This window comes from Poecilia reticulata, chromosome 1 (assembly GCF_904066995.2).
Source record: "Poecilia reticulata chromosome 1, P_reticulata-male-v2, whole genome shotgun sequence".
NCBI lineage: Eukaryota > Metazoa > Chordata > Actinopteri > Cyprinodontiformes > Poeciliidae > Poecilia > Poecilia reticulata.
Window position 1 is genome coordinate 3412841 of NC_088830.1, and position 24467 is coordinate 3437307.

Below are 24467 nucleotides of genomic sequence, written 5' to 3' on the forward strand. Positions count from 1 at the left end.
TAAAGGTTATTTCTACTCCATTGTCCATAAAACCAGTTTTGCAGTTGGGTTTCTAAATGGAAACTGTGTTTTTACAGAGTTGAGCTGCAAATACATCAGCAATGACCTTATAAATCAACTATTACTTCAACTTTTGGAAAAACTCCTAATCTTCCCATAGATTGAAACAGATAATGCAATGAATGTTTCTTCACTAAAAAAAAAACATTGCCTCATTTGTTAATATATAGGTTTGAAAAACTTGTGATCACGGTGGAAGTATAAATGTATAGATATAGTTTAATCGATTTGACAGAATATCCTGTTTCTACACAAAACCTGTTTCATGTGGTGATTCTCCAGCAGTGACTCTGGCTATCAGGAAATTAAATCTAGAAATTCATTTTCTAGACTATGTAAGAACCCTGAATTTAAATAATTGAGATATGCTGTAATGATTAAATGTCGATCATTTAATCAACATTTAAATGTTTAAATTATCATTTAAATGTTGATTTAAATACAGAGAACATACAGTGAAATACATTCTCTGATTGTATTTCTGTAATACAATCAGAGACCAGTGTTACCGAGGAGATTCAAAGTACTAGATGGAAATACTTCAGAAACACTTTATCCCAGGAGGTGGAGGACCTTTATTTAAAAAGCAAACAAGTTTGTAAAAAACGCAGTCTTTAATGAAAATGAGCAAAAATAAAGCTCAGATCATGTAGAAACAAAGGAAAGTTTTTATGTCTGTACAATTAGTAATCAGCACTGAACATTTCCTGGCTTCTGCCACATAGGAGGGAATAAAGCTTAGACCTGAAGAGTGGAGGAGACAGAACCGAGCGCTCCTCAGAAACTCATCTGGAAGTTCCTGGCTCTCCAACAGGATGTTCTGACTGGTCTTTAAACATTCAGTGGTGACTGTACATGGTTTCTAGAATAAAGGAAGTCAAAATGGGACTGGTTTGGTTAAAGTCTCACAAATGAAACACAGTTTGTCTAACCAAAACAAAATCGGATTGATGGGAAATAATAAAAAAAAAAAATCTTCAGAATCTTTTTCTCTTGAGGATTTCTGGTTTCCAGTTGATCGGGTGGCTTTCTTCAGTCTGCAAGACAGAAAACACTGTTAGCCCATTTTCCTCCAGGCGGATTGTAAACTCACTAACTGGAACAGGATAACTTACAGCCATGTCGTCTTCTTTGTAAACTTTGATGGTTTTGTCAGCCTCGGCGGTGATCAGCCGGCTCTCGGAATGGTCGAACATGCAGGCGAAGATTCCCGACTCGCTATCCAGCGATCCGGGCTGCACGGCGGCATGGATCCGCTGGAAGTTGTAGCCTGTCCTCCAATCCCACATGTGCATGGTTCCGTTGTCAGCTAGAGTACGAGCAAATTATTCTGTGTAAATCTATATGCTCCGTCACTTTGCTGCTGGTACACCGCATAATACATGTATCATAAGGTAATCAAGTCATGTTAAGGTGAGAGGAAAAAAAGCTGTTTGTTTTTTTATCACCTCCAGACACTAAAACACCATCAGAGTTGACAGCCAGCGTGTTGATGATGGCGTTGTGGCCGGAGAGGTTCTGGATGAAGCTGCCATCAGGGAACATCCACTGCTTGATGTTATCAGCTGATCCTGAAGCAAAGGTGTACCTGAAGGAACAAAGAACCAAATATTACATAAAAACTCCACCTTTGTGTTTTTAAATAGAGGTTATTTCCAAAACGGCTGCGTTAAAAACAAACGAACAAAAAAAACAACCTTCTTACACCTAGTAAACAGGAGTCAAAAACAATCCACAGCTCCAAGTTCTTTCAGTTCATTTAGGGATCACTAAAGACATATTCTAGATGTTTTAGAATGCTAAATATTCAAGATATTTTATAGGTTTTAAAAACAAAAGAGAGACGAGGATGGTGAGGAGTAAGGGCGCGATGGAGAATGGAAGGCAGATCATTAAGTAAATAACAAAAGAAGACCAAGCGAAAAAAAAAAGAAATTAGAGCATCAGATGGGTAATAAAGTCTTAAAAATGAAACCTGTTTTTCAAAGTTTTATTAAAAAATAAAATACTCCAACCAACTCCCAGAAGTTTCTCATCTGCACATTAAACCGAGTCTACTACTGTATGAGTCTACTCACTGCCTGGGGTGCAGCACCAGAGTTCGGACAGACTTTTTATGGTTTGTCAAAGTCGCTCTGGTTTTTCCAGCAATCAGGTCCCACAGTCTGATGGTTGAATCATGGCTGCCTGCAAAAAACAGTCAGTCAGAGGAAAGACAAAGACTTTGTTTAAAAGCTCAAAGGGTGCTGTCTTACATTAGCATAGGGTTTTTAAAGTTAATATTTACCTGTGATTATTTGTGGTTCAGCACCCTGACATCTCACTGTGGCGACAGTGTTGGTGTGACCAGTGAGTGTGTGAACGTTTGCTTTTGTCCTGATGTCCCAAACCTGCAGGTGTATTAACGAGAGAGCAGCATTTAAAACAAAGCTCCACTGCTAGAGTTCCTCCCCCTGTAGTTCTGACAGTCTACAGTCTACTAGCATCAAAAATTGCAATTACAATGATCTATTAAACAAAATTTAAATCACACATGAATAAGTGTATTCACAAAATAAGTCATTTAAAAACATGGTGCGCCATCATCCTCCAACTACTTCCTGTCATCTTTTTCTTCATGGTTTGCGCCAGTACAAACATCCGGCTGTTGATGTGAAAAAAGTGTTTCCTTTGGAGTTTTGCAAAATACACAAATTTCAACACGGACAAAAAACCCACACCTCATCCAAAGGTCAAAGCTTTCCATCGACAGACAAGAGTTCTTTCAAAGTTGCTGTGTTTGCATTATGCTAATTTATTTTCAAAATGCCAAATTGCGCAATTATACGGTCAAAAGAAACACAACCAATGTTGCTCACTGAATAATAACATCTGGTTCCAGAGGTGAACAGTGACTACTGCAGTCCAACAGAATCTTGGTTAACAAACTAAAGAAAACTGAAGGAGTTTAACCTCTCTTTCCTCTCTGCTGATTGGACAGATTTGAGGCGCTGCTCAGTGAGAGCTCACCCTGGCTGAAGCGTCTCTGCTGCACGTCACCAGCACATCAATCGTTGGGTGTAGATCCAAATCGTACACGGCGCTGAGGTGTCCATGGTAATGCCTGATCACCTACAGGTCAAAATAATACTGTCAAGATGCAGCTAAGACATCATTAAACAGATAACACATTAAAACATTCATATGTAAAAAAACGTATGGATCTTTGATCTTTTTAACAAAAAAAAAAAGCATGTTTAAAACAACCATCTTAAAAAAATAAAACCCTCTTGCTGACAATAACCCTGTGTGAACAGTGTACCTTGTTGTACTCCAGATCCCAGCATTTGACCTGCTTATCCTCCCCGCAGGAGAACAGGTAGGGGCTGCGGCTGCTCACCGCCACGCCGCGCACCGTGCTGATGTGGCCCGTCAGCGACAGCTTCAGCTTCCCGCTGGCCAAGTCCCAGATCTGTCAACACACACACATCCAGAAAATTATACAACAGATGGCACCTTGAAATGATGCAGAACAGAGAGCCTGGGATATTACCTGGAATCCTCAAAGGATTCCAGGTATTACCAGGAATGAATTAATGCTGATATGAACCGTTCTAGATCAACTGCGCCCATAAAAACACTCACGTTATTTGAATGAAGAAAGAAATCAATAATGATCTAGAAGAGGTGAAACGTGACACTCATTTTCTTTAGCCTCATTCTTTTCATGATTGAGTAAAACCACTTTTAGATTATAACGGCTCATAGTATTAAGTTAAAAAAACATGACAATATTCACACTTCAGAAACAATCAAATGTTTCTGAAGTGTGAAGTTCTGATGTGTGAAGGGATGAGCACAGCTTACCTTTATAGTTCTATCAGCAGATCCTGTGACAAACCACTGGTTCCCAGGCTCCACAGCTATGGACCTCACCCAGCCCAGATGACCGCTGATGACCTGTCAGATCACACCCACACTCAGTTATCATTTTAGGCATGGATCGATGAGTTGTTGTTCAAATGGCATGTAGGTACCCGAAACAGTTTCCATGGAGGATGCCATTGTGGTTTGGGCATCGTTGGTGCTCTCCTCAGGAGCGCAGAGTTTCTGGTGCCTCCACCCTCCAGCAGGGACTGAAACAAACAAACAGATCCAGAACTTCACTAAACAAAAAAGGATCTTCATTTGTTCCACTGATATCATTTATAAAACATGCTGCTGTGAACCATCTTTGGTTTCATGAAGCATAAAAAGTGATGCAGAATTAAAGCTAACATACAGTTAATAAAATCCAGGTTGAAAATTCAGGTCTCGATTATTCTAAATGGGGATAAAATGCAGGTTTTTGAACATTGCCAGGTTGGTTTAACCATCATGAAACACTAATTTCCCGCAAAGATCTTCACGTAAACTCCATAAAAACAGACAGTTCATCTCTGATATGTCAGCTTTGCAATTCCTGCAACGTGATGAAGACAAATGTTGAGAGGAAATGTGGGATTGTCTTACCACAGCAGTGGACTGAGGGTGAACTCTGTCCGCTCCTCCTGCGTGTCGATGGATTTCTGCAACGCTGGCTGCAGTCCGACTTGCCTCTTGCCTAAAGTTTTGTGACAAATTATAATCAAGGAGTGTTTTTATCTGACTTAATTCCAGAATTTTGTGTTAATATGTTTGAACACGTTACCGGACTTGTGAGGGAGGCAAAGCCAGTGCCATGGAGATGACGCCTCCCTCACTGGGATTCCTGTGCATCTTAGTGTCTGCAGTCAAAGCCACTCCTAAAGATAAGAAATTGTTCATACGGGTATTAAGTAATGTCCTTTCATTTACTAAAACAAACAAACAACAATCGCCCCCCCCTGAAAATATTGGAAATTTATATAAGAAAAGAATATTTACCAGGTCCAGAGGGATAAGCATGTGTCCCAGTGATCAGATATTCTGCTTCATCTCCTTAAAATTATTTTGTTAAAAAAAGAAAAACAAGAGAGACTCAAAAACAACACTTCCCACATATGTTATAAAAGAAAATACTCTTAAAACTGTATTAATGGGGTCACTGGTCTGTGATGGAGTCCTTTGTTCCTGACCTGGATGGGCGTAGCCCGGGTGGAGCTCCAGGCCCACTGAAAGCTGTGAGACCCGGTCTCTGCCCTCCTTCAGAACAGGCATGTGCAAAACCGGAGCGTACTCTGTTTTCAGCTTAACGCCCATCTTCATTTTGTGGCTGAGTCAGGAAACAATTAGGTGTTTTAACATAAAGGCATTAAAGTTCATTTCATTCACTTTAATTCACACTTTGTCTATTTTAAAAAATTATTATGTTAAATATGTACTTGGAATTAGTTTTGAAAGAGGTGAACAATACACTGAAAGCAGATAAGAAGTTAGGCTGAAAAATATTAGGAAAATGTATTTAAGATATTATTGTGGAATATGTACTTATTGCAGCCCCTGACTCATTAATTTGGGGAGCCTAATTTTACAAGAGTAACAAATGCAGATGCTTGGTCTGTGTTTGCTAGCTTTGTACATGTAAAAAATGACACTTTGGTTCACTCTTCTTTGCAAAACACCTTAAATTGAGTCTGTATGAGGAATTTATGGAAACAAGTGTTTCCAGGTTTGGCCAAAAATTCTCCATTAGGTTTTGATCTGGACATGGAGTCATCATTCTAATACATTAGTATGTTTTGATCTGAGCAACTACATTGTTCCTCAGCCAGAAGGTGAAACTAAATGAGACCAAAACTGATATAATTAAAATGAAAAATAACGGTTGTTGTTGTAAAGGAGACAAAGCAATAGCACAAATTTCAGATTTTTAGCGGAGTTTGGTTTCGCCAAGCGTAAATTCTTGATTATTAGATAAACAATTGTATAATAAAATATCCCCCCCTACATCGATTCCAACAGATGTGTTGTTCAAATAACTCACAATAAACGCATTTATTACAGGAGCAAACCAAGATCACAGAATCACACAAGCACCATGTTAATTAACTTAAAGATGGTGCAAATCTGTGGTTACTTTCAGCAATTTATGAGCAGCCAGTATGCAAATTCAGACGAGATTTTACCTATCTTCATCCAGAGCGATGGTCTTAGCATGGTCGGAGACAAACATGTCATGAGTCCTTTTCAGAGACCTGAAGACCAGAGTGTGGACAGAGTGCTTCTGCACTTCCTGTGGAAGCATATAACATTAGCTTAAAAAACTTATTAAATTTATAAAAAGACCATAATTCTCAAAATAAGCATACTTGTCTCAAACATGTAATAAACAAATGTTAACTGTTCCAGCTATTAGCCAGGCCCAACTGTATGTGCGTGCCGTAGCAACTTATCTACGGTACAAGAATAACGAAAAGCAGTAATGAACACCAACATGTCTTACCTCCGTCATTGTGGTGATAAATATACAGCAGAATATGAACTTATTTCTTTGAAATTAAACCCGGTACCTAGTCAAAATATTCGATACACAAGTGTGCGAACCGCTGTAACACAAGCAACGCAGATACCCCGGAAATAAACATACGAGCTGTCGAGGGAATACAATTGACGCCATCTACCGGCCGGGATGACCGGAGGACTAGTCATGTCCGGCTCGGTGGGGTGGATTCAACTCCCAGAGCTGACGGATTTAAAAAAATATATATTTTTAGTAACGTGGAGTGACGAGGACAACTTTCTCAAGGAGTCATTTTATTTCTGTTATAAAAATAAAAGTCATTGTATTTATACCTATAAAAAACTTTAGGAAATAAATAAACAAATAAATCCCTGTTTTTTATTTTTTTATTTTTAGATATTTTAAAATTTTTATGAAAATATATGAAAGAACATATAGACATGCAATAGTCTTAAATACTGTCTCAGTGATTTAAAAATATCCCTAACTGCAGAAACAAAAAAACCCTAAAACTAAAGAAAGTGGTGCTCTGAAACCACTGAGCATTTAGGTGATACTCACTCTATATGTCTTGATTTTTACTCTGCATGCTTACCATTCTTACAGCTGCTTTATTATATATATAAATCTACTTATATAATATGAATATGATCATATTTACATGACCAGGTTTGCCTAATTCCAACCTGACTGACAAAAGCAGCCATTTTGAGCGATAACGCATTATGTTGGTCCAAATAAATTGACTTATAGTCAGAGCATGTGTTTGTTTACTCAGTAGCATGGTTTATTTACTCTGGTTTTGTACCTGCAGTATTTGTTCCTTTTGAAGAGTCCAAACTCCAGCTGACTCACTGACAGCGGAACCAAATGACAAGGGCTGTATAATGTTGGACATTAAACTACAAAATTATAACACGGAGGCACTCAATATTCAAATTCTTCTTCATTGAAATTCTTTTCCATTAGTATCTTTATTTGACAGCATTTTTGATCATACACAATAGTGAACCTTGGCAGGGTTAAATGTTTGGCTTTGTATAGAACAAGGTGGTGAAACAGACCACACGCAGAATCAATTTACATTGTAAGTTGGGTTGAACACCAAAAAAAGAAAAAAGGAAAAATCAACTCTTTTCAAACTCGAGCATAATGACAAAATTAGAGCCAAAAAACAAAAGACACCATATAATTCAATAACTTGTGAAAGCATCTTTAGTTGCAATTATTTCAAATGTGTTCTCTGACCTGATCAGTCTCACATCATTGAAGGGACATTTTTTAGCACAGCTTTTTTTGCGTGGACTCTTTTCACTTCAGTCCTCTGAGTCTACTTTATGTCCTTCTCTTTTGAATTACACTCTACAATAATCAATGCTACACACTGATTGTTTTATTTGTTTGAATATTCTGATGTGGAGGGATTGCTGTGTTTGGGATTACTGTCCTGTGTTAAGTCACAGTTTGGGCCAAAGCGGATATTTGACTAAGGAATAATTGTTGTGTCAGTTGTTTTTTTTTACTATTCACCTTGAGCATTGCATAGTCTAACCATGTGGTAGATATATTGGGAGGTCTATTCTTTGGAAAATTGGGAACTGTCTTAAATATTCTCTATTTGTGAATAATATTTCTCCCTCTACAAGTTGGACTCAAAATAGCTTGGAAAAGGCAAAACAACACTCCCAACCCAGATAGGCAGCAAAAAGTCTTCTCAAAGGACAATGCTGATGTATTTCTGTCTCATTGTTGAGTTAGAATAGGCCTGTTAGTTCCAGATCACTCTGCTTTTATACAGGTGATAGCCAATATACATCATACATAGATATATATGGAGAGAGAATGAAGTAAAGGTAAGCAACAGAAGATGATTACTACTTTCCTCATACATCACATGTAAACAGTGAAGGAGTGGCTATCTATCCAATGGAACTTGTTTAACAATTAAAAATGTGAATTATGAAAGCTGTGTTGATAGCAGATTTTTTTTTCTTTTACTGGCCATTTACTGATTTATTTCAGTAAAGGACCAGAATAATTTCATACCTATTTTTTTTTATTAAAAACAAGATTGTTAATAATCTAAATAGTGAGAAATGTTTGATTTGCAATGGTGACATCAAACAGAAAAATAATTGAAACAGAAAAATTCAATGGTAACCATTTATTTCATGTGCGTGCTTTTGCTTTAACATTCTTTTGTCAACAGTATAGTTTTAAAAAATTCTTATTTTTGTCTAAGGACTTTATACAAAATAGCATCTATTATACTAAGTACGTAAACTAAAGAAAATTTAACCTCAGAAATTGTGTTACATCATATTAACATAAGGAAAATATGCAAACATCAGAGAGAAACAATTGGAGGCTTTTTATTCTGAGTCAATTTAAGAGTTGAAAACAGACCAAAACGATCGTTCTGGTTTATGCATCTCCGAGTCCTCCAAACTGTTTGACCCCAGCCTGCTGTCCGCCTCCCGCTGAGATGCGGCTCACTGGAATGATCTTCATGGTGGTCTCTTTCAGGGAGTACCAGCGACTGTGCCATGTGAGCCAAGTGATTCCGTTGTCAAAGCCGTACTCACCGGTATCCTTTTCACTGTACCTGCCCCCTGGAATGACAGAAAAAAATATTTAATTGTCAAAATGACTCAGCGGGTTGAAGTTCGCATTTTCAGCTGCAGCATCACAGCTGGTTTCAGTCAGAGGGTTTTACCCTGGTAGTATTTTCCATTCAGATGTGCCGCGTGGCATCTGTTCATCCACCAGCCGGAGCCGTCCTGCTGGGCACAGTTCCCTGAGTACTTGTCGTTGTCTTTGTCGTGAGTACTGAACTGCATGCCGTTGTGTGACGTGTGGAATTTGTCGCTGGGGTCATCTCCAAGGTCGAAGCCATCGAAGGCGTCGCCGGCATCACCACCAAAGTAGTAACCGTAGGTGAGTCTGTACATGTCAGCCTCCGAGCCGATTCGGAACATGTTGTAGTCGGCATACCTGCAAACAAACAAGCCTTGTTTTTAGTTTCTTGTTGACTCAGTTTACTGACCGAATTTGCTCTCAGGAGGTTGCCAAATCTCAAAGGGGTCATGTTTGCCATTGCTCCCTTACATAACACGAGTGTGTGGGTGGTTGTGCATTTGTACTTTTTGTTACCCTCCCAGTCAACAAGCTCAATTCTCAGCACGGTTGGGATGGGAGAGCTGGTCGTCAGCAGGTGGATCTTCTCGTTGCCGAGCCAAAATTCTGTGGTGTCGTCTGGTGATAGATACCCAAAGCCCTCTCTGTACTGGATCCAGTCCCGGAAGAAGTCCACACTGCCATCACGTCTCTGTGATCAGCAAAATATTAAACAGTGAAGACTTTTACTCTTTTTCTCAGGACTGATAATGCCAATTCTGTCCAAGGTATTTTAGACAATGTTCACAAATGACTGAAAATTAGCTTAAAACAACAATTCCACGGGTGCATACCCTTTGTATTACAGTGAAGCCTCGACCGAAGTTGTCAATCTCACAATAGACTAAGAACTGCGCCGGTGCATTGGCTGGCTTCACATAGTAAAGGCCGCTGGTGGTGGCACCTTTGTTTGCAATATCCTGGCAGTCTGATAAAAAGAAATAGAAATATCATCAAGAACTCTGTGAACAGGTCTAAATTATTCCATAAAAACAAAACAAAAAAAACTTTGGTGAGATTTAAGCTTCAAAAATCACAAAGTTAAAAACTCATCACAGGCTTTAGACAGGGTAAACGTATGCTCTTTGCTATGAAGCAGCGTATCGATTTTTCCATCTATCTAAACACTGAATCAGGACAAATGTTGTTCTGCTGAGACCAGATTGAGAAACTTCTTTTGAAATAGGAATGTTCCAACGGTCAGGCAGTGTCACAGTGTCTTTTTCAATCTCACCAGTTTCTGTGTTTACCTGTTCCTGTGGTAGGCTGGATTTGGACCGTGTCTCTGCAGGGCTCAGTGCATTTCTGCTGCAGCTGAAGGGCCAGTTTCTTCAACTCACCCATACTCCTCTCATTGGTTGAGATTATGTTCTGAAGTTCACTGAGAAAAGCGTAACGAGTTGGTTTTGCTTGAGGTCATTTATATGTGCAAAATATAGCCAGATTAAATGAAAGGATAATTAATTGTCATAACAAAGAAAGTGAAAAATTGTACGACAGAATCAGGAAATGAATACAAGAAACCAAAAGTGAAAAGGATTAATTATTTTAAATACAAATTAATAAAAAAAATACAAAAGAAATCCTATAAAAGTAGATATTCATAACTGTATCATTTATCACATGAAAGTAATTATGGAAGAAATATAACTTATTTTAGATTCAACGTCAGTAATTCTATATTGAAATACTTCCTAAAGATGCAAATAAATAGAGCTACAAGAGTAAATTTGAATAAAATTATATAAAAGGTGTTAATTGAAGCAAAACTACTAGTAAGAAGATTTCTTTCAACTCTGTTTATAAGAAGCAAAGATTAAATGCTATCAGTCACTTACATCATTTGTTGTTCTTGTGAAAGTATTGTCTTTTCAAATCGCAAAACGTCATCCAGCATGCTGGAGGACTTCCTGTAGTACGGATCTGAAATAAAAATTCAACTGGTTTAAATTATACACAAATCAGCATGAGACTGAGCCATGTCTGTAATAAAAGCAGGAACTCAATCATAACACGTGAGTATTTAATGATATGACAAACTGTGACCGAAATAAAAATGGATGTTACCAGGCTGGGAAGACTTTTGCGCTGAAGTTGTCGAGTCTTTCATGTATGTAATTTTTTCATCAGCCCCATCGGTTAAATTGGCGATTAGCTCCAGTTGATGTTGCATTGAAGTCAGGTCTTCACTTACGCCTGGCAAATATCTGAACATGTAATCAGCAACTCCACATGTAGTAGGGCAGTACTTTCCCTGTTCATACACAGCAATTGTGGAAAATTATGCTCAGATAAAACAAGTGAGACTGCAGCATGCATCACTGAGAAACTGCATCATACTTACAAAGCCGTCGTTCATGTTGCATGTTGCAAGGTTATCTCCTCTGATTTGCTGCACATAAAAACAAATTTAATTATAGATATTTTTTATTCATAGCTAATTATTTGTGGTAGCAAGAAAATAGATCCACATAAGATTCCAGACTTACAGCTGATGAGGTGGAGAAAAGTAGGAAAATAACTCCTGCTGTGGTGAAGAGTGGCAGAGCCATGTTGAACTGGCCACCAGTTGTGTGTTTTGGTGTCCTGGGGAAGTGAAGAACTGCTCAATAGTCTGGGATATTTATCTGAACAAGGTCCTCTGTTCAGCCTTTGATCGTGTACACACATCCCACTCACTTTGTTGTTCTCAAACTGTGACTCAAACGTCTGACAGCTGCCAATTCCGAGACGTGACGCTGCCTGACTGACAGCGGCTGTCAGGAAGAACATGGAGTTCACCCGCTTTCTGCCAGTGTCTGCTGATGAACACAGAGCAGGAGAACGATGACTCACATTTTTACTCTGGATTAATTTCAGCTGCTTGTCATACTCATCATTCCCCTGTTAAGTTTGTAACACATTGTACCCCTTCTGTTGACTCATTATTTATATAAGTAATCAATGATAGTTCACCACAATGTCATATCTTAAAAAAAAAACAGAACAAGCCATGTTATAGGACCAAGAGTGTAGAAGTGTAAAATTTGAATTCCAGCCCAACTTTATGGAATATATTATATTTAGCCAAACAGATGGATGGATGGATGGATGGATGGATGGATGGATGGATGGATGGATGGATGGATGGATGGATGGAATTTTCTAATTAAGACATATAAATTGATGATATTAGCTACTGTTTTTAACATTCCACTAATTGTCATGGTTTTACCACTTGCAAAAGAACATCGTTCCAATCTTTCATAAACTCATTCAACAAATGGAACTACTTCTCAATTTTCATTTTAACAATGGTGATTTAAAAAATTAAAAGTAAAAAATCTCAATCAGAGGTACAGTTGATTTGTGATTTGGAAAAGAAAACAAAATTTATTTCTCATGTTTTTTTCTTAAATTCTCAAACTATCCAGTGATCTCTTTTTGTGGACAAATGACTGCTCAGTCATTCTGGGAAAAAGGTTTCCTCTTAACAAAAAGCTGATCAGTCTGAACAATGCTGTGTTGATTTGCAGTTACAATAAAAAAAAACAACAAAAAAAGTTTAATTTATTCTCATTTATATACGTCTTCTTTAATCTGGAAGTCACCATTGAGCTCCAGAAACTGAGACCTATAAGCCAAATGATTATTACATCATCTTCCCATTTGAATATAGATTTCCTTTTCTTTTTCCCTTTAATCTTTACATAATAAACTTTAAGTACAGAAAAAAGGAGGATGTTTTTGGAGTTTCTCAGGAATGGAAGCATGTTTTGTCTGGGCACTTTTTGAAAGGTTTCCTGCTCTAAAATATTATAACCACTAGTGGGAGTAAAAGAGCAATATAAGATGGACATTAGTTTTGACACATACAGCGCCGAGAAAACTTGCACAACTGAAAGGGAAGTAAATATTGTTTTGGAGATCTCACAACAAAGTGTCTCAACACTACTCTCCAAAACCTCAAATAAACAATCTGATACCAGATAAACCACAATGCATCAGAGCGTTGTGATGCATTGTGGTGGTGGTTCTTTTGGTGCTTCCCATCCATTTCACAATGAGATTACAGCTGAGATGAAAGTCAAGCTGTTTCAGAACGCTCCAACCATGTTGGAGGGGTTTTCCCAGCCTCAAGTCAAGCAGTTCAACTACCTGATCTGTAAAGAGATTACCAAACATGTCTTTGTAAAAGCATACTGATGAAGTCCGGATGCATTAGAGCTTCTTTATAAGAACACACAATATTCTTGCTGTGTACTTAACTCTACTGATCGTCGACAAACATGCTGGCAATCCTGTAACGATATCAATTTTAGATTATGTAACTTCATCACAAGAAACATACGTCACTGCTTGGGTGGTTATTGAACGTTGGTGCTTGTTCAGGGGATGTTTAGAACATGCTCTACAGGATTACAGCAGATTTCCATCTAGCAATCTGCAGGTATTCCTGCTTTTCTGCACCAAGAAGCTGAATGATTGGCTTGATTATTAGGCAGCTGGGAAGCCACTGACCAAATGTTTGGTTAGTCTTCATATTATAAATATTGCTCAACAAGTATAATGTTACTTTCTTCCGTTGGTCAAGAGGTGAAAACTAACACCAAATTCTTTCACTTCACTTCAAAACAACAACTTGGACACAGCTGGACGTTCTAATAGAAAAATAATGACAAGAATAACGGACTGGATTCCATTCATGTTCTGGAATGGCCTTCCCAAAGGCAAGTAGTAGAGAGGGAACATGATAGAAGACTTTTAACCAATATTAGTTGAGATTTATGTTTATATGCACAATTTTGACCCTGTGTGAATTTAAGTAAATAAAAAATAAATTCTAACTTGTGCACTTAGTTGTTTTGTTTTTAAATCATGGAAGTTGTTTGTTGTATAATTAGTCCATTCCATATAACATGACCTTCTAATGGTATGTAATATGTTCACTTAAAGTCTACATTTCTGGTCCTTGATTCCAGTTTTCCAGGTATTTGAAAAGCAAGAATGTTCCTGACCACCGGCAATTTTCTTTTTTGCTTTGCTGGAGAACTTTGCAAGGTTGTGACAAATATTTGTCAGCATTACATAAGCACACTTGTGTCTTGAGGTTTATCTGTAGGAGGCTTCACCACATGCAGCAGCGTGGCTGGGAAACTTATTTTACAGGACAGTTGCACATGTTGTAAATCCTTTCCACATGTTAGAGTGAGTCTGCACTGCTTGAATGTTTGCAGCTTATTTTATTCCTCACTTATTCTAACGTATACTGACCTCTTTCTTCCACCACTTCATATGCTGCAAAGTTTCAACAAGATTTTATTTTGCTAAAGCTAAAGGGTCATTCCGCTGTAATTCTTCCAGTCACCTCTTGGTAAAATACACATCTTTTTATGAGATCAAATCAAACAGTGAGGATATGTGCGACTTCACAAAGCTTAATAAGATGTCACCTGTGGGCTCTGTGTTGACATTAATTGATAAGTGTTACCTTAAGTTACCTTCTTTTATTATGCGTAACCAGGATGGATATAAAATCATCTGACATCAAACTGAACTGCCAGGCCCATAAACTGAAACAGTGCTGAACTTTCCCTGAACTTCCCTGTTAGTGTGGAAATGACAGTTGGGAAATGTCTCTCTCATTCTCCCATTGCTGTCCAGTCATAGACATTTCTTCTGGACAGCATGTCAAAGATCACAATATATTATTGGAGCATACCCAGTGGCAGAGCAAAAAGCAAAATTCAGTATAAAATAATTGAAAAAGGTGTCAGTTTCCTCTAATTCCAAAATCTTTATCCAATAAATCAGGAAACAGTTATTCTTGGAAGCTATTGAGTAGAATCTGTCCATAAACAACAGATTTGTTTTTTCTAAAAAACAAAGTCTCCACAGTTTTTATTGAGTGTGACCAGAAATTAAACCCAAAGAGCTTTTGTAGGATCCTTATTAGCTTGAGCTATAGATCCAGAGCCGTTTGGCGGGGTGTAAATCCTGGACTGCTTCCCCGCCCTCTCCCCTAGCACACAGGGCAAAGGTTTGTTTTATTACCACATCAGGGTTCAGCTTGAGGCCACAGATGGTGAGTGGACTTAGATGAATGTAGCGTGATTCAGGCTAACACATGCAGCAATGAGAGACTCTGTAGACATGTTGCCTGGGTTCTTCACCAGTCAAAACTTTCTGTGTAAGTGGCAATGAGAAAACAACTGTTTAAGCTTGACTAGAGCTTGCCAAAAGGCACAAGGGAGACTCATAGGGTCAAGTCAAAGAAAGTTCTTTGGTCTGATGAGGCAGGCAGAAAAAGTTGTGCTATTTTAAATTATTATCACTTCAATTTTTAGAGTTATTTTTTAAAAGCCCAACTTGGGACAAGTGCTGCGAATTAGCTGTTGCTATTGCACCATGATGCAAACATGGGACTGCTGTTTTATTCATTTTGTCTATGTCGATGTCTGTCTGTCCCTATCAAATAAACTTTATAATAATATAATAATGAGACCAAAATGGAGATTTCTGTCTGTCAGACAAGACCCTGTATATTTGGAAAACAATGCATACCACCACATGCAGTGGTAGTGCCTCTCTTAGTGGAGAGGCACTACCACTATGAGGAGTGGTAGTGCCTCTCCTCATAGTGGAGAGGCACCACCACTATGAGGAGTGGTAGTGCCTCTCCTCATAGTGGAGAGGCACTACCACCGTGCCTCTCCACTATGAGGCACGGTGGTAGTGGCATCATGCTGTGGGGATGCTTCATGGTAGCAGTAGAAAAGATGGAGATTCAAAAAGCCAAAGGTAGGCAGCAAACTCCAGGTTCACTCTGACATCTAGAAAGAGAGACTTCGCACAAATATGCCACTTTATTAGGTACACCTTGCTAGTAGCGGGTTGGACCCCCTTTTACCTTTAAAACTGCCTTAATCTTCAGTGGCATAGATTCAACAAGGTACTGAAAACATTCCTCAGAGAGTCTGGTCCATTTTGACATGATAACATCATGCAGTTGCTGCAGATTTGTCGGCTGCACATCCATGATGCGAATTTCCTGTTCCACCACATCCTGGTGGTTCTCTATTAGATTGAGATCTGGTGACTGTGGAGGCCATTTAAGTACAGTGTCATTATTGTCGTGCTCAAGAAACTAGTCTGAGATGATTCACCTTTATGACATGAGTCATGGAAGTAGCCATCAGAAGATGGGTACACTGTGGTCATAAAGTGATGGACATGGTCAGCAACAACAGTCAGGTAGGCTGTGGCATTGACACGATGCTCAATTGGGTATCTCACACATCCCTGCACCACCTGAACCGTTGATACAAGGCAGGATAGATCCATGCTTTCATGTTGTTGATGCCAAATTCTGATCCTACCATCCGAATGTCACAGCAGAAATCGAGACTCATCAGACCAGGCAACGTTTTTCTAGTCTTCTATTGTCCAATTTTCTGTCAGCTTGAACCAGTCTGGCCATTCTCCTCTGACCTCTGGCATCAGAAAGGGATTTGCACCCACAGAACTGCCGCTCACTGGATATTTTCTCTTTTTCAGATAATTTTCTGTAAACTCTAGAGATGGCTGTGTGTGAACATCCCAGTAGATCAGCAGTTTTTGAAATACTCAGACCAGCCCATCTGGCACCAACAACCACACCACGTTCAAAGTCGCTTAAATCACCTTTCTTCCTCATTCTGATGTTCTCTTTGAACTGCAGCAGATCGTGTTGGCCATGTCTACATGCCTAAATGCATTGAGTTTCTGCCACATGATTGACTGATTCGACATTTGCATTAATAAGCAGTTGGACAGGTTTACCTAAAAAACTGGCCGGTGAGTGTAACTTACAATTGAAAACTGCAGGATAATCCTTCTTTTCTGAAATTAGCAAAATCATTGATAATACCTGAGCCTTGCTTGTCATGGTTGAGAGATTTAAAAGCCCTCCTGTGGCTGTGGTATCTGAACCACACTCCGCCAGCATATACAATGAATTCACCAATTTTTTCACTAAGAAAACTCTGAAAATGAGTGGCTCAATTTGTGCATCAATATCAAGCCCATTACCACTGTGCCCAATCAATACCAATGTGGAGAAAATGACACAAATCTGCATGCTCAACCACAAAAACTTAGAAGACTCATCCCTCATATCAGGTATTTTTCCCCAGGTGTTATAAAAAAATAGCAGTTAAAAAAGCTTCCATTCATCGTCTAGGTTATTGAAAAAGCTGTGTTTCAACATTTAATTGCCTTCTTAATCACATGACTTCTGGTTGCAGAACAGTAATCTGGGAGCTGGTGTCTCATTACTATTTTTGTTTCTGTGAAAGAACAACATTCTTCCTTTATCTTAGGCTAAACCCTTTTGTGGAAGAAGCATAATAATACAACTCAATATTTTCAGTCTTAGAAGTTTAAAAATGTAACTGTAGGCTACAAATACACAATGTTGCAGAAGTAATGAATTTGAAGTGTTCCATCTATATCTATGGCTGGTGGTGTATAAAATCAGCACTTTGGGATGCAGACTGTCTCTACAGTTATGAGAGTTTGGGTTACTCTTATGACCTCAATGAATGCAGTATGGCAATAGTGATAATGATCTCACCTGTGCAATAAGTTAGGTTGGAAACTTTTCTTACAACTAAATATTTAGCAGATGATGTGAGTAGAGGTCACCAATTTTCTGGAGACTCAACACATTTCCTGTGGCCTTCAGGTTGGCTCAATAAGAGTGTAAAGGCAGCCTCATGTAATAATATTCCATGATCAAGCAGCTGTATCCAAACCTTACATCACAAAGTGCAACACAAATCAGTGGTGTAAAGCACAGAGCTAAAGGTGAATACTACAGGTGAAGATATGTTATTACCTCTTTGGTAAACAAAGTCTGGATTTGACTTTTGCCTAGAACAACACTACTTTACTGACTGGATTACATAAAGTGTACAGCTTGGTGCCAAGGGTTTATGGTATAGGGCAGTTTTTCAGGAGTTGCGCTCATCTCCCCAGTTCCAGTCAAATGAAACTCTTAATGCTTCAGTCTAATGAGACATTTTGGTTAAATTCATGCTCCCAACCTTGTGGGGACAGTCTTGTGTTGCCCCTTCCTGTTTCAACATGACTTTGTTAGTGAATGAAGCAAGATCCAGAAAAACATAGATGAGTGTGGAGGAGTTTGGTTGGCCTGTGCAGAAACCGGGATTGTATGCACCCAAATGTCACAACATGCACATTTCTTACTTTCTGTGTTATGTCCACTAAGGGCACAACATACTTGAGGACACGAGACAAGGATGAGGGTTCAACAAAATATTTTATTCTTAAACTCTCTTGAACTTTGTTTTTTTTTTTGGTTCAGCTGCTTCTGATTTTCTGTGAAGAAAAAGAGAGTTAAATGCCCTCAGTTTCCCGTGTCCCAAAAAAAGAAAAAAACAAAACCCCAAAAGTATTAACAGAAAGTTGGACCTGGTGAGCCGATCAAACAGAACAAAACGGTACAGCAGGGGGCCAACCCTATACAGGGCCGTCGAAGCCCCTACTAGTACCAGACTAAAGCAAAAAAAGAACCTAATGCAAAAGAAAGATCGAAACCAGGACAACTGGTCCCACCAGGCCAAAATCACAATGAAAAAGCAAACAAACAAAGGCTAACAGAAATACCGCATGGCAGGCTGAAAACGTCACCTGTGGTCCAGAGCAACTGGACGTGCGCGCACCGCGCCAAGACGCGTCACTGGTGGTGGTGGAATGAGCGGAAGCGAGTGGAAAGGCGGAGGCCTCAACATGCCGAAACCCAGCCTATTTATAGGCGGACCAACAGTGCCACAAATTAACTTAATCAAATGATCAAAAATAAGAAATTATCCAAACTCCAAAATATATTAACAAAAGGTCATTCAACTAAAGTCTATAAGAAAACAAAGAAAAGAAATAGACAAAAATCATAATGTGCCCGAAGCACATAACATGTGTATACATGTTTACCTCTGGACACTGTAATAATATGCATTTAAACACAATTAGAACATATTTGTTCTATGTCTGTCTTACATTGGCAGATTTTTCTGCACCAATAATTAAACAGATTCCTAATTGATGTTATGACTTACATGGTGGAAAACCCTCATTCCAACTGCTTATTTATCCTCAAGTTTAAAGGAACCAACCTGAAAAACATCCAAAGGAAACATCTGAAGGTCCAGCACAACCATTAGAGTCCAACAATAGACACATTTATTGAAGGTTTTTGTTTGTTTTAGAATTGTTGGCACACCTAAATAAACAGAATAACCTGCCTGCTATTTGTCTGTAATTTATTAATGTTATATCTTATAAAAGGCTCTACAATGTTATATAGACCTACTTGTTATTCCCCCACCCACCCACACAGTTCCTCAAAAGTAAGGCATGCTTTGTGGGTCAAACTGACTTTGTCATAGATTGAAAAGGCAACTCTCTGAAGTCAAGTTCTTGCAATTATTTATCCTGTTTGAAAGTATTTAATAAAATGTAGGTCAGCACACAGTATGCTTCAAAGATCTCCTCAGAAAGGCAGCAGTGTTTCTCAAAACACAAAACAATGAGCATGAAATTGAATCCTGCAGGATTAACAGAAGTGTCATGCTTTAGTTTGTCTGGGAAGAAGGACCAGATTAAAAAGATGTACATCCACAATCTCCTCCTGAGTCACTGTCTAGATGCTGATCATCTTAAAGGTCTGATAATCATTACATCGAAATTCTACAACAAAGTAATTAGGCAATATTTTGCTGCAGTTTCAGCTGCTAGTCTTTTAAGGTTTGTTTTTCCCAGATTTTCACTTCTAGTGACCTGAAATAGTCATTAGATATGCACGGAGGCTGAACACTTCTTTACAAAGAAAGAAATTACAACTAGCATATTTTATGATTTTCTTTCAGCTTTCAGTCCTCTTTTAAAACACGGCCTTTTTTTCAGTCTGGTCACATTCTAATCTGACCTTAAAGAAGGACAGAGAGGGAAGATAAAGAGAGCTTCTGCAAAAGTCAAGAACAAACAACATAAAGAAAAATTTTCAAAAGATCCTTTTAGTAAGTTGAAGGTTGCTGTTATAATGCCGCATCTACATCAGAAAAGATGTGACAGAAGCCCCCCTGACATGGTCCTGCTGTACCGTACAGGTCTATGAGTAAAAGACAAGGACCACAGCAACTGAGATCCTACAATCACATTGGAAAAGCTTGCCCTTCTTTAAAGTTGATGCTTGACGAGATGATTTGAAGCAGGTGGGTGAGCAGAGCCAGAGAAAAGGAGAAGACAGCCTAGGAAATACACAACCAATGATTATAATAATTATCTTTTACAGGAGACTGTCCAAATGTGCTATTCAGCAGAATCCTCCAGTCCACCTCGATGAACAAACTCCTAACAGGTTCATACTGTCCAACATTAAAAGTTGCAGTACGGGTCTGCTTCATGTTTCATATTGCATGTGCAGCTTTTCCTTCTTCTACATAACCAGCACATTACTAGTCAGACAATGGAAAGGCAGTATTACACAAACTGAAATTATGAATATAAATTTGATTAATGGAAACTCACCAATTTCGAAAAAACTCAAAGTTTTTGATAAAAAGTTGTTGTGCTATTTTGATACGGTTTCTTGATTGTCAAAATAGATGGATATTGCAAAACTGCAATGGAAACTCATCACGAGTCACATGATCAACAACCAGATTTTACTACTGATGAAAACAGCAAAGATGATTGGATTGTTTTTTTTGTTTGTTTTGTTTTTGTTTCTGTTTTTTGACAGTGTGCAGCTGGCTCCACCAGAGCTCTTCCAGCGTCACACAGTTCATAAAAAGTAGAATAAGACGCAGACTTCTCCTTTGGTGGATGATAGATGATCATACTCTCAAAGTCTCCCATGAAATAGCTGCCAATAACTGTACAACCAGCAAACAGAGACGGTTTGTAAAACATTCTTATTATCACCTTACAAACATCAATATACTGTACACCAATTTGACTCATACCACACAAAATGAATATGTATTACAGAGAAATGTCACACCCTCACAGCTGTGTGCAGGAATGTGTGTGTGGTTCCAGCTTCACTTCATCAGAGAGGAGTACTGGAGCAGATCCTCTGAAGCAGACGGCAGATTGTTTTCTCACTCACCAGAGGAAATCAGGCTTCAAGTTTGTTCTTTCATTTGAAAATAAACTTTTACCCTCCTGCATCTCTGCCAGCCACATTCCTCCGTGGATGTTGTAGACTGGCAGAAATGCCAACATCTAAAGCAATAATATATGCTTGTGTCTAAAAAACTGGATAAATTTTAGTTCTAAACTTGCTGCATTTTATAGTAATTAATTCAAAATATAAAAGTTATTTATTCTTGTATAAATTGCTTTTGTATTTTGGAGAAGGCTGGACAATAATAATAATAATAATAATAATAATAATAATAATAATAATAATAATAATAATAATAATAATAATAATAATAATAATAATAAAACAAAGATAAGCTTCAGTTCTATATCACTATTCTAGCCCTAACAAAGGATCTTTATTTGGTCTAAGGGATAAAAGTATAAAAGTATGCAGCCTTTTAAATGAGGATTAAAGGGTCACAGTCAGCTTCTCATTAGGATCTTTGACCTTAATACGTCCAAAAAATGCTTTAGTTTTGAAACAGCCACACCGAAAAGTGATTAGTGAAAGCTCCTTACTTTGCAACCCTCCAAAACCAAAGACACTGAACACTGACCAGCGTTCAGTGTTCACCACACTGAACACTTTAGCTCCTCCCCTTTTTCAACTTTAATAAATGCTTTGGTTTCAGGATGTTTGCTTCACACTGCCATCATGTTCCTGTATCAGCTGCTCAACTTTTTCTTTGCAGCCTCCAAAAAGGAGGAGGACTCCAAGTACGACCTGTCCCTGTATAAGCGTGGAGACTTGCTGGAGGTGCCCCGGACGTTATTCACACATTTTGGTATTTACCTGGGCGACAACCGGGTGGCTCATCTCATTCCAGACATCCTTCCTGCCATCACTAAAGATAAATCTGCAATAGCCAAGATGGTGACAAACAACCGCCTGTTGATGGGGGTCATCACCAAGGTGGCCAGCGTCAGAGTGGACTCTGTGGTGGACTTTGCATACGGCTCTGACATCCTGATCAACCACATGGACAAAGTGTGCAGCCAGCCTCCGCTGGATGGGGATGAGGTGGCACGAAGGGCTGAGAAGCTGCTGGGATCCGTCACCTACAGCTTGCTGTGGTACAACTGTGAACATTATGTCATGTACTGCAGATACGGCATGGCCATCAGCTACCAGACATACCAGGTGCATCCAGTTTTACATTCAAATTCAAAAATACTTTATTAATCCCAAAAGGAAATGAAATGTTGTTGTAACTCATCAATTTAGATTATTCAAAGAGTTATTGAAGATGGTAATGGCTGTCGGCAGGAAAGATTTTCTGCCAAGTCTAACAAGCTAAGACAATGCTTTTAGAACTAAATCTTTGATTTAAGTAAATATTTGGGGTTTGACTTAAAGAAATTACCAAAAGGTGATTTAGGCAAAAAAAAAAAATCTCTGTTGAGAAAGAGATTTCTCAAAAGAGAGAAATTATTTTCTCTCTTTTTTAGGCCATTATTTTAGGAAGGTGACAATATTTAGACTGGTCAAACTAAAATACTGCTTATGAAACAGATAATCTTTTGGACACATTTTGGAATTTATATTAACTTGTGTTTTTTATATTGGCAATGTGGTTTGGTGTCCCTACCTCACCAAAAAAATAAAATAAAAATGAAGTTTATGTGCGAATTGATCCTGTTTATAATCATCTTCCATTATGTCTTTATGTTTGGATTCTGGAGATTAATTTGCCAGAAATATTCTTTCAAAAAGTCCAAGAAGCTTCGCATTTCAGTTCAATTCATTTAAACAGAAGATCATAAAGCTTTCTTCAAAGTATCCAGTTTATACACAGACAGTGGCGCAACTACACATTATTCAGGTGGATGCAAAAACATAGATTGACCCCCCCACCCCCCCGACCCCCTAGGGAAGGAACATCAGGGTGAAGGAGCGACACTCACTGTACACAGAAATAGAAAATCAAAACTATCCAACTTGTTTAACAGGCCTTCTTTGTTCTGATCACCCTGCTTGTTGCTTTGACTCTGTGACTTTACATTAATCCTACCATGTCATGTGCCAATTCAAATACAGACTGATGCCAAATGTCCTCATGGTCACTGGACTCATATTTCACAATACGTACATGCTTTAAATCTGACTCTCTAACATGTCCTAGTGCGCCTATGTTAGTTCAAGTGAAATGAACCTAAATCATTCATGATGCAAGCAGCTCCATCTAGTGTTAATCCATGTCCAATCATAGTCAGCATGACCTCCACTGCTTCTCTAGCACTAACCCCATGTGATCTGCATGTCTCTTGTTTTGCACAGTTCTGCACCACGGTACGTAAGATCGTGTTCAGCAGGATGAGCGCCTACCTGACGGCGCTGTGCGGCGTGAGCTTCATGCTGTACCTGAGCTGCGTCACGCCGCTGACTGTCCTCCTCACCGCGCTCATCTCCTTCACCATCTGGATGGCTTCATAGGCTCAGCGTGTGAAACAGACTATAAATGATGTCCAGCAAAATCTAAATAATATGCATCAAGAACTCCTGGTTAAATGTTGTGGTTGTTATTACAGGAGTGAAGGAGGTTTCTTCTAGATTTGTTTGGACTTCAGTTGTTTTTTTTTTTTTTTTACTGTCTTGTACTGCCTGGATAACAATTTGCAATAAGAAGTGGTACTGCTTTAACTGTATTTTGAATTATATGTGTATTGTATTCATCTCAAATGTTCACTCAGTGCTTTTACCGGTTTCAGGTCGTAGATTTTAGACTTCTTTCCATTAAATAAAGTCACAACAACTTTAGTACAGTGATGAAGGTTAATGGGAGGGTCAGCAAAAACACTTTTACCATTTTCAGAGTCAATAACCAAACACTTTTCAAGTTGTCATTAAGTATGTTGTTAGACTGCATTCTTCTGTGACTTGATCATGGTAAATGTGAACAGAACGTGTCACATGCTTCCTGACTCTATTCAGCTGCATGGGAGAATCGCTCCCTCTTCAGGCAGCTTTAGTGGATATGAAACAGTTTGACATACAGAAGGACAGAATGTTTTTCATGAGTGTGTATAATTAACGTGGACAAGGAAACAGATATAGGTGGTATGAAAGAGCACCAGCTTAACTTGACATTTTACATAATCATTTTAACCTCATCATTTAAGTGTTGACTGTTGACATTTACTG

At 38.6% G+C, this 24467-nt stretch overlaps 3 protein-coding genes across 4 annotated transcripts; 1 reads left to right on the top strand and 2 right to left on the bottom strand.

Moving 5' to 3' along the window:
- Positions 1-661: 661 nt before the first annotated feature.
- On the bottom strand, positions 662-6607 carry plrg1 (pleiotropic regulator 1). 2 transcript variants are annotated; one of them, XM_017307688.2, is made up of 15 exons: positions 6443-6607; positions 6126-6232; positions 5136-5272; positions 4945-4995; positions 4730-4823; positions 4552-4642; positions 4077-4175; positions 3907-3999; positions 3362-3511; positions 3070-3171; positions 2348-2450; positions 2139-2247; positions 1509-1648; positions 1176-1369; positions 662-1097 (listed from the first exon to the last, which is right to left on the bottom strand). In XM_017307688.2, exons 1-15 carry the CDS (start codon positions 6449-6451, stop codon positions 1038-1040), a joined length of 1539 nt encoding a protein of 512 aa, XP_017163177.1. In that variant the 5' UTR covers positions 6452-6607; the 3' UTR covers positions 662-1037. The 2 variants fall into 2 exon arrangements, with proteins under 2 accessions (XP_017163177.1, XP_008402552.1); XM_008404330.3 differs by having other exon boundaries at positions 4945-4998; positions 6443-6606.
- Positions 6608-8611: 2004 nt separating this feature from the next.
- On the bottom strand, positions 8612-11742 carry fgg (fibrinogen gamma chain). The gene is made up of 9 exons (XM_008404322.3): positions 11626-11742; positions 11481-11528; positions 11204-11390; positions 10975-11059; positions 10387-10517; positions 9931-10064; positions 9604-9788; positions 9177-9454; positions 8612-9072 (listed from the first exon to the last, which is right to left on the bottom strand). Exons 1-9 carry the CDS (start codon positions 11686-11688, stop codon positions 8885-8887), a joined length of 1299 nt encoding a protein of 432 aa, XP_008402544.1. The 5' UTR covers positions 11689-11742; the 3' UTR covers positions 8612-8884.
- Positions 11743-21765: 10023 nt separating this feature from the next.
- Positions 21766-24083, top strand: LOC103461909 (lecithin retinol acyltransferase). Its single transcript, XM_008404313.3, has 2 exons — positions 21766-22466; positions 23604-24083. The coding sequence occupies exons 1-2, from the start codon at positions 21981-21983 to the stop codon at positions 23757-23759; spliced, it is 642 nt and encodes a 213-aa protein (XP_008402535.1). The 5' UTR covers positions 21766-21980; the 3' UTR covers positions 23760-24083.
- The last annotated feature ends 384 nt before the right edge of the window (positions 24084-24467 follow it).

What these genes read in the sequence shown, in the direction of transcription:
- LOC103461909 (XM_008404313.3), top strand. Translation starts at nt 21,981, where the DNA reads ATGTTCCTGTATCAGCTGCTCAACTTTTTCTTTGCAGCCTCCAAAAAG. An exon ending in TCAGCTACCAGACATACCAG is followed by an intron (nt 22,467 to 23,603) that starts GTGCATCCAGTT and finishes TGTTTTGCACAG; the next exon opens with TTCTGCACCACGGTACGTAA.
- plrg1 (XM_008404330.3), bottom strand. An exon ending in TTGCCTCCCTCACAAGTCCG is followed by an intron (nt 4,643 to 4,729) that starts GTAACGTGTTCA and finishes ACAAAACTTTAG; the next exon opens with GCAAGAGGCAAGTCGGACTG. An exon ending in GGGATCTGGAGTACAACAAG is followed by an intron (nt 3,172 to 3,361) that starts GTACACTGTTCA and finishes TTTGACCTGTAG; the next exon opens with GTGATCAGGCATTACCATGG.
- fgg (XM_008404322.3), bottom strand. Translation starts at nt 11,688, where the DNA reads ATGGCTCTGCCACTCTTCACCACAGCAGGAGTTATTTTCCTACTTTTC. An exon ending in TTTTCTCCACCTCATCAGCT is followed by an intron (nt 11,529 to 11,625) that starts GTAAGTCTGGAA and finishes TTTTATGTGCAG; the next exon opens with CAAATCAGAGGAGATAACCT. An exon ending in GCAACATGAACGACGGCTTT is followed by an intron (nt 11,391 to 11,480) that starts GTAAGTATGATG and finishes GTGTATGAACAG; the next exon opens with GGAAAGTACTGCCCTACTAC.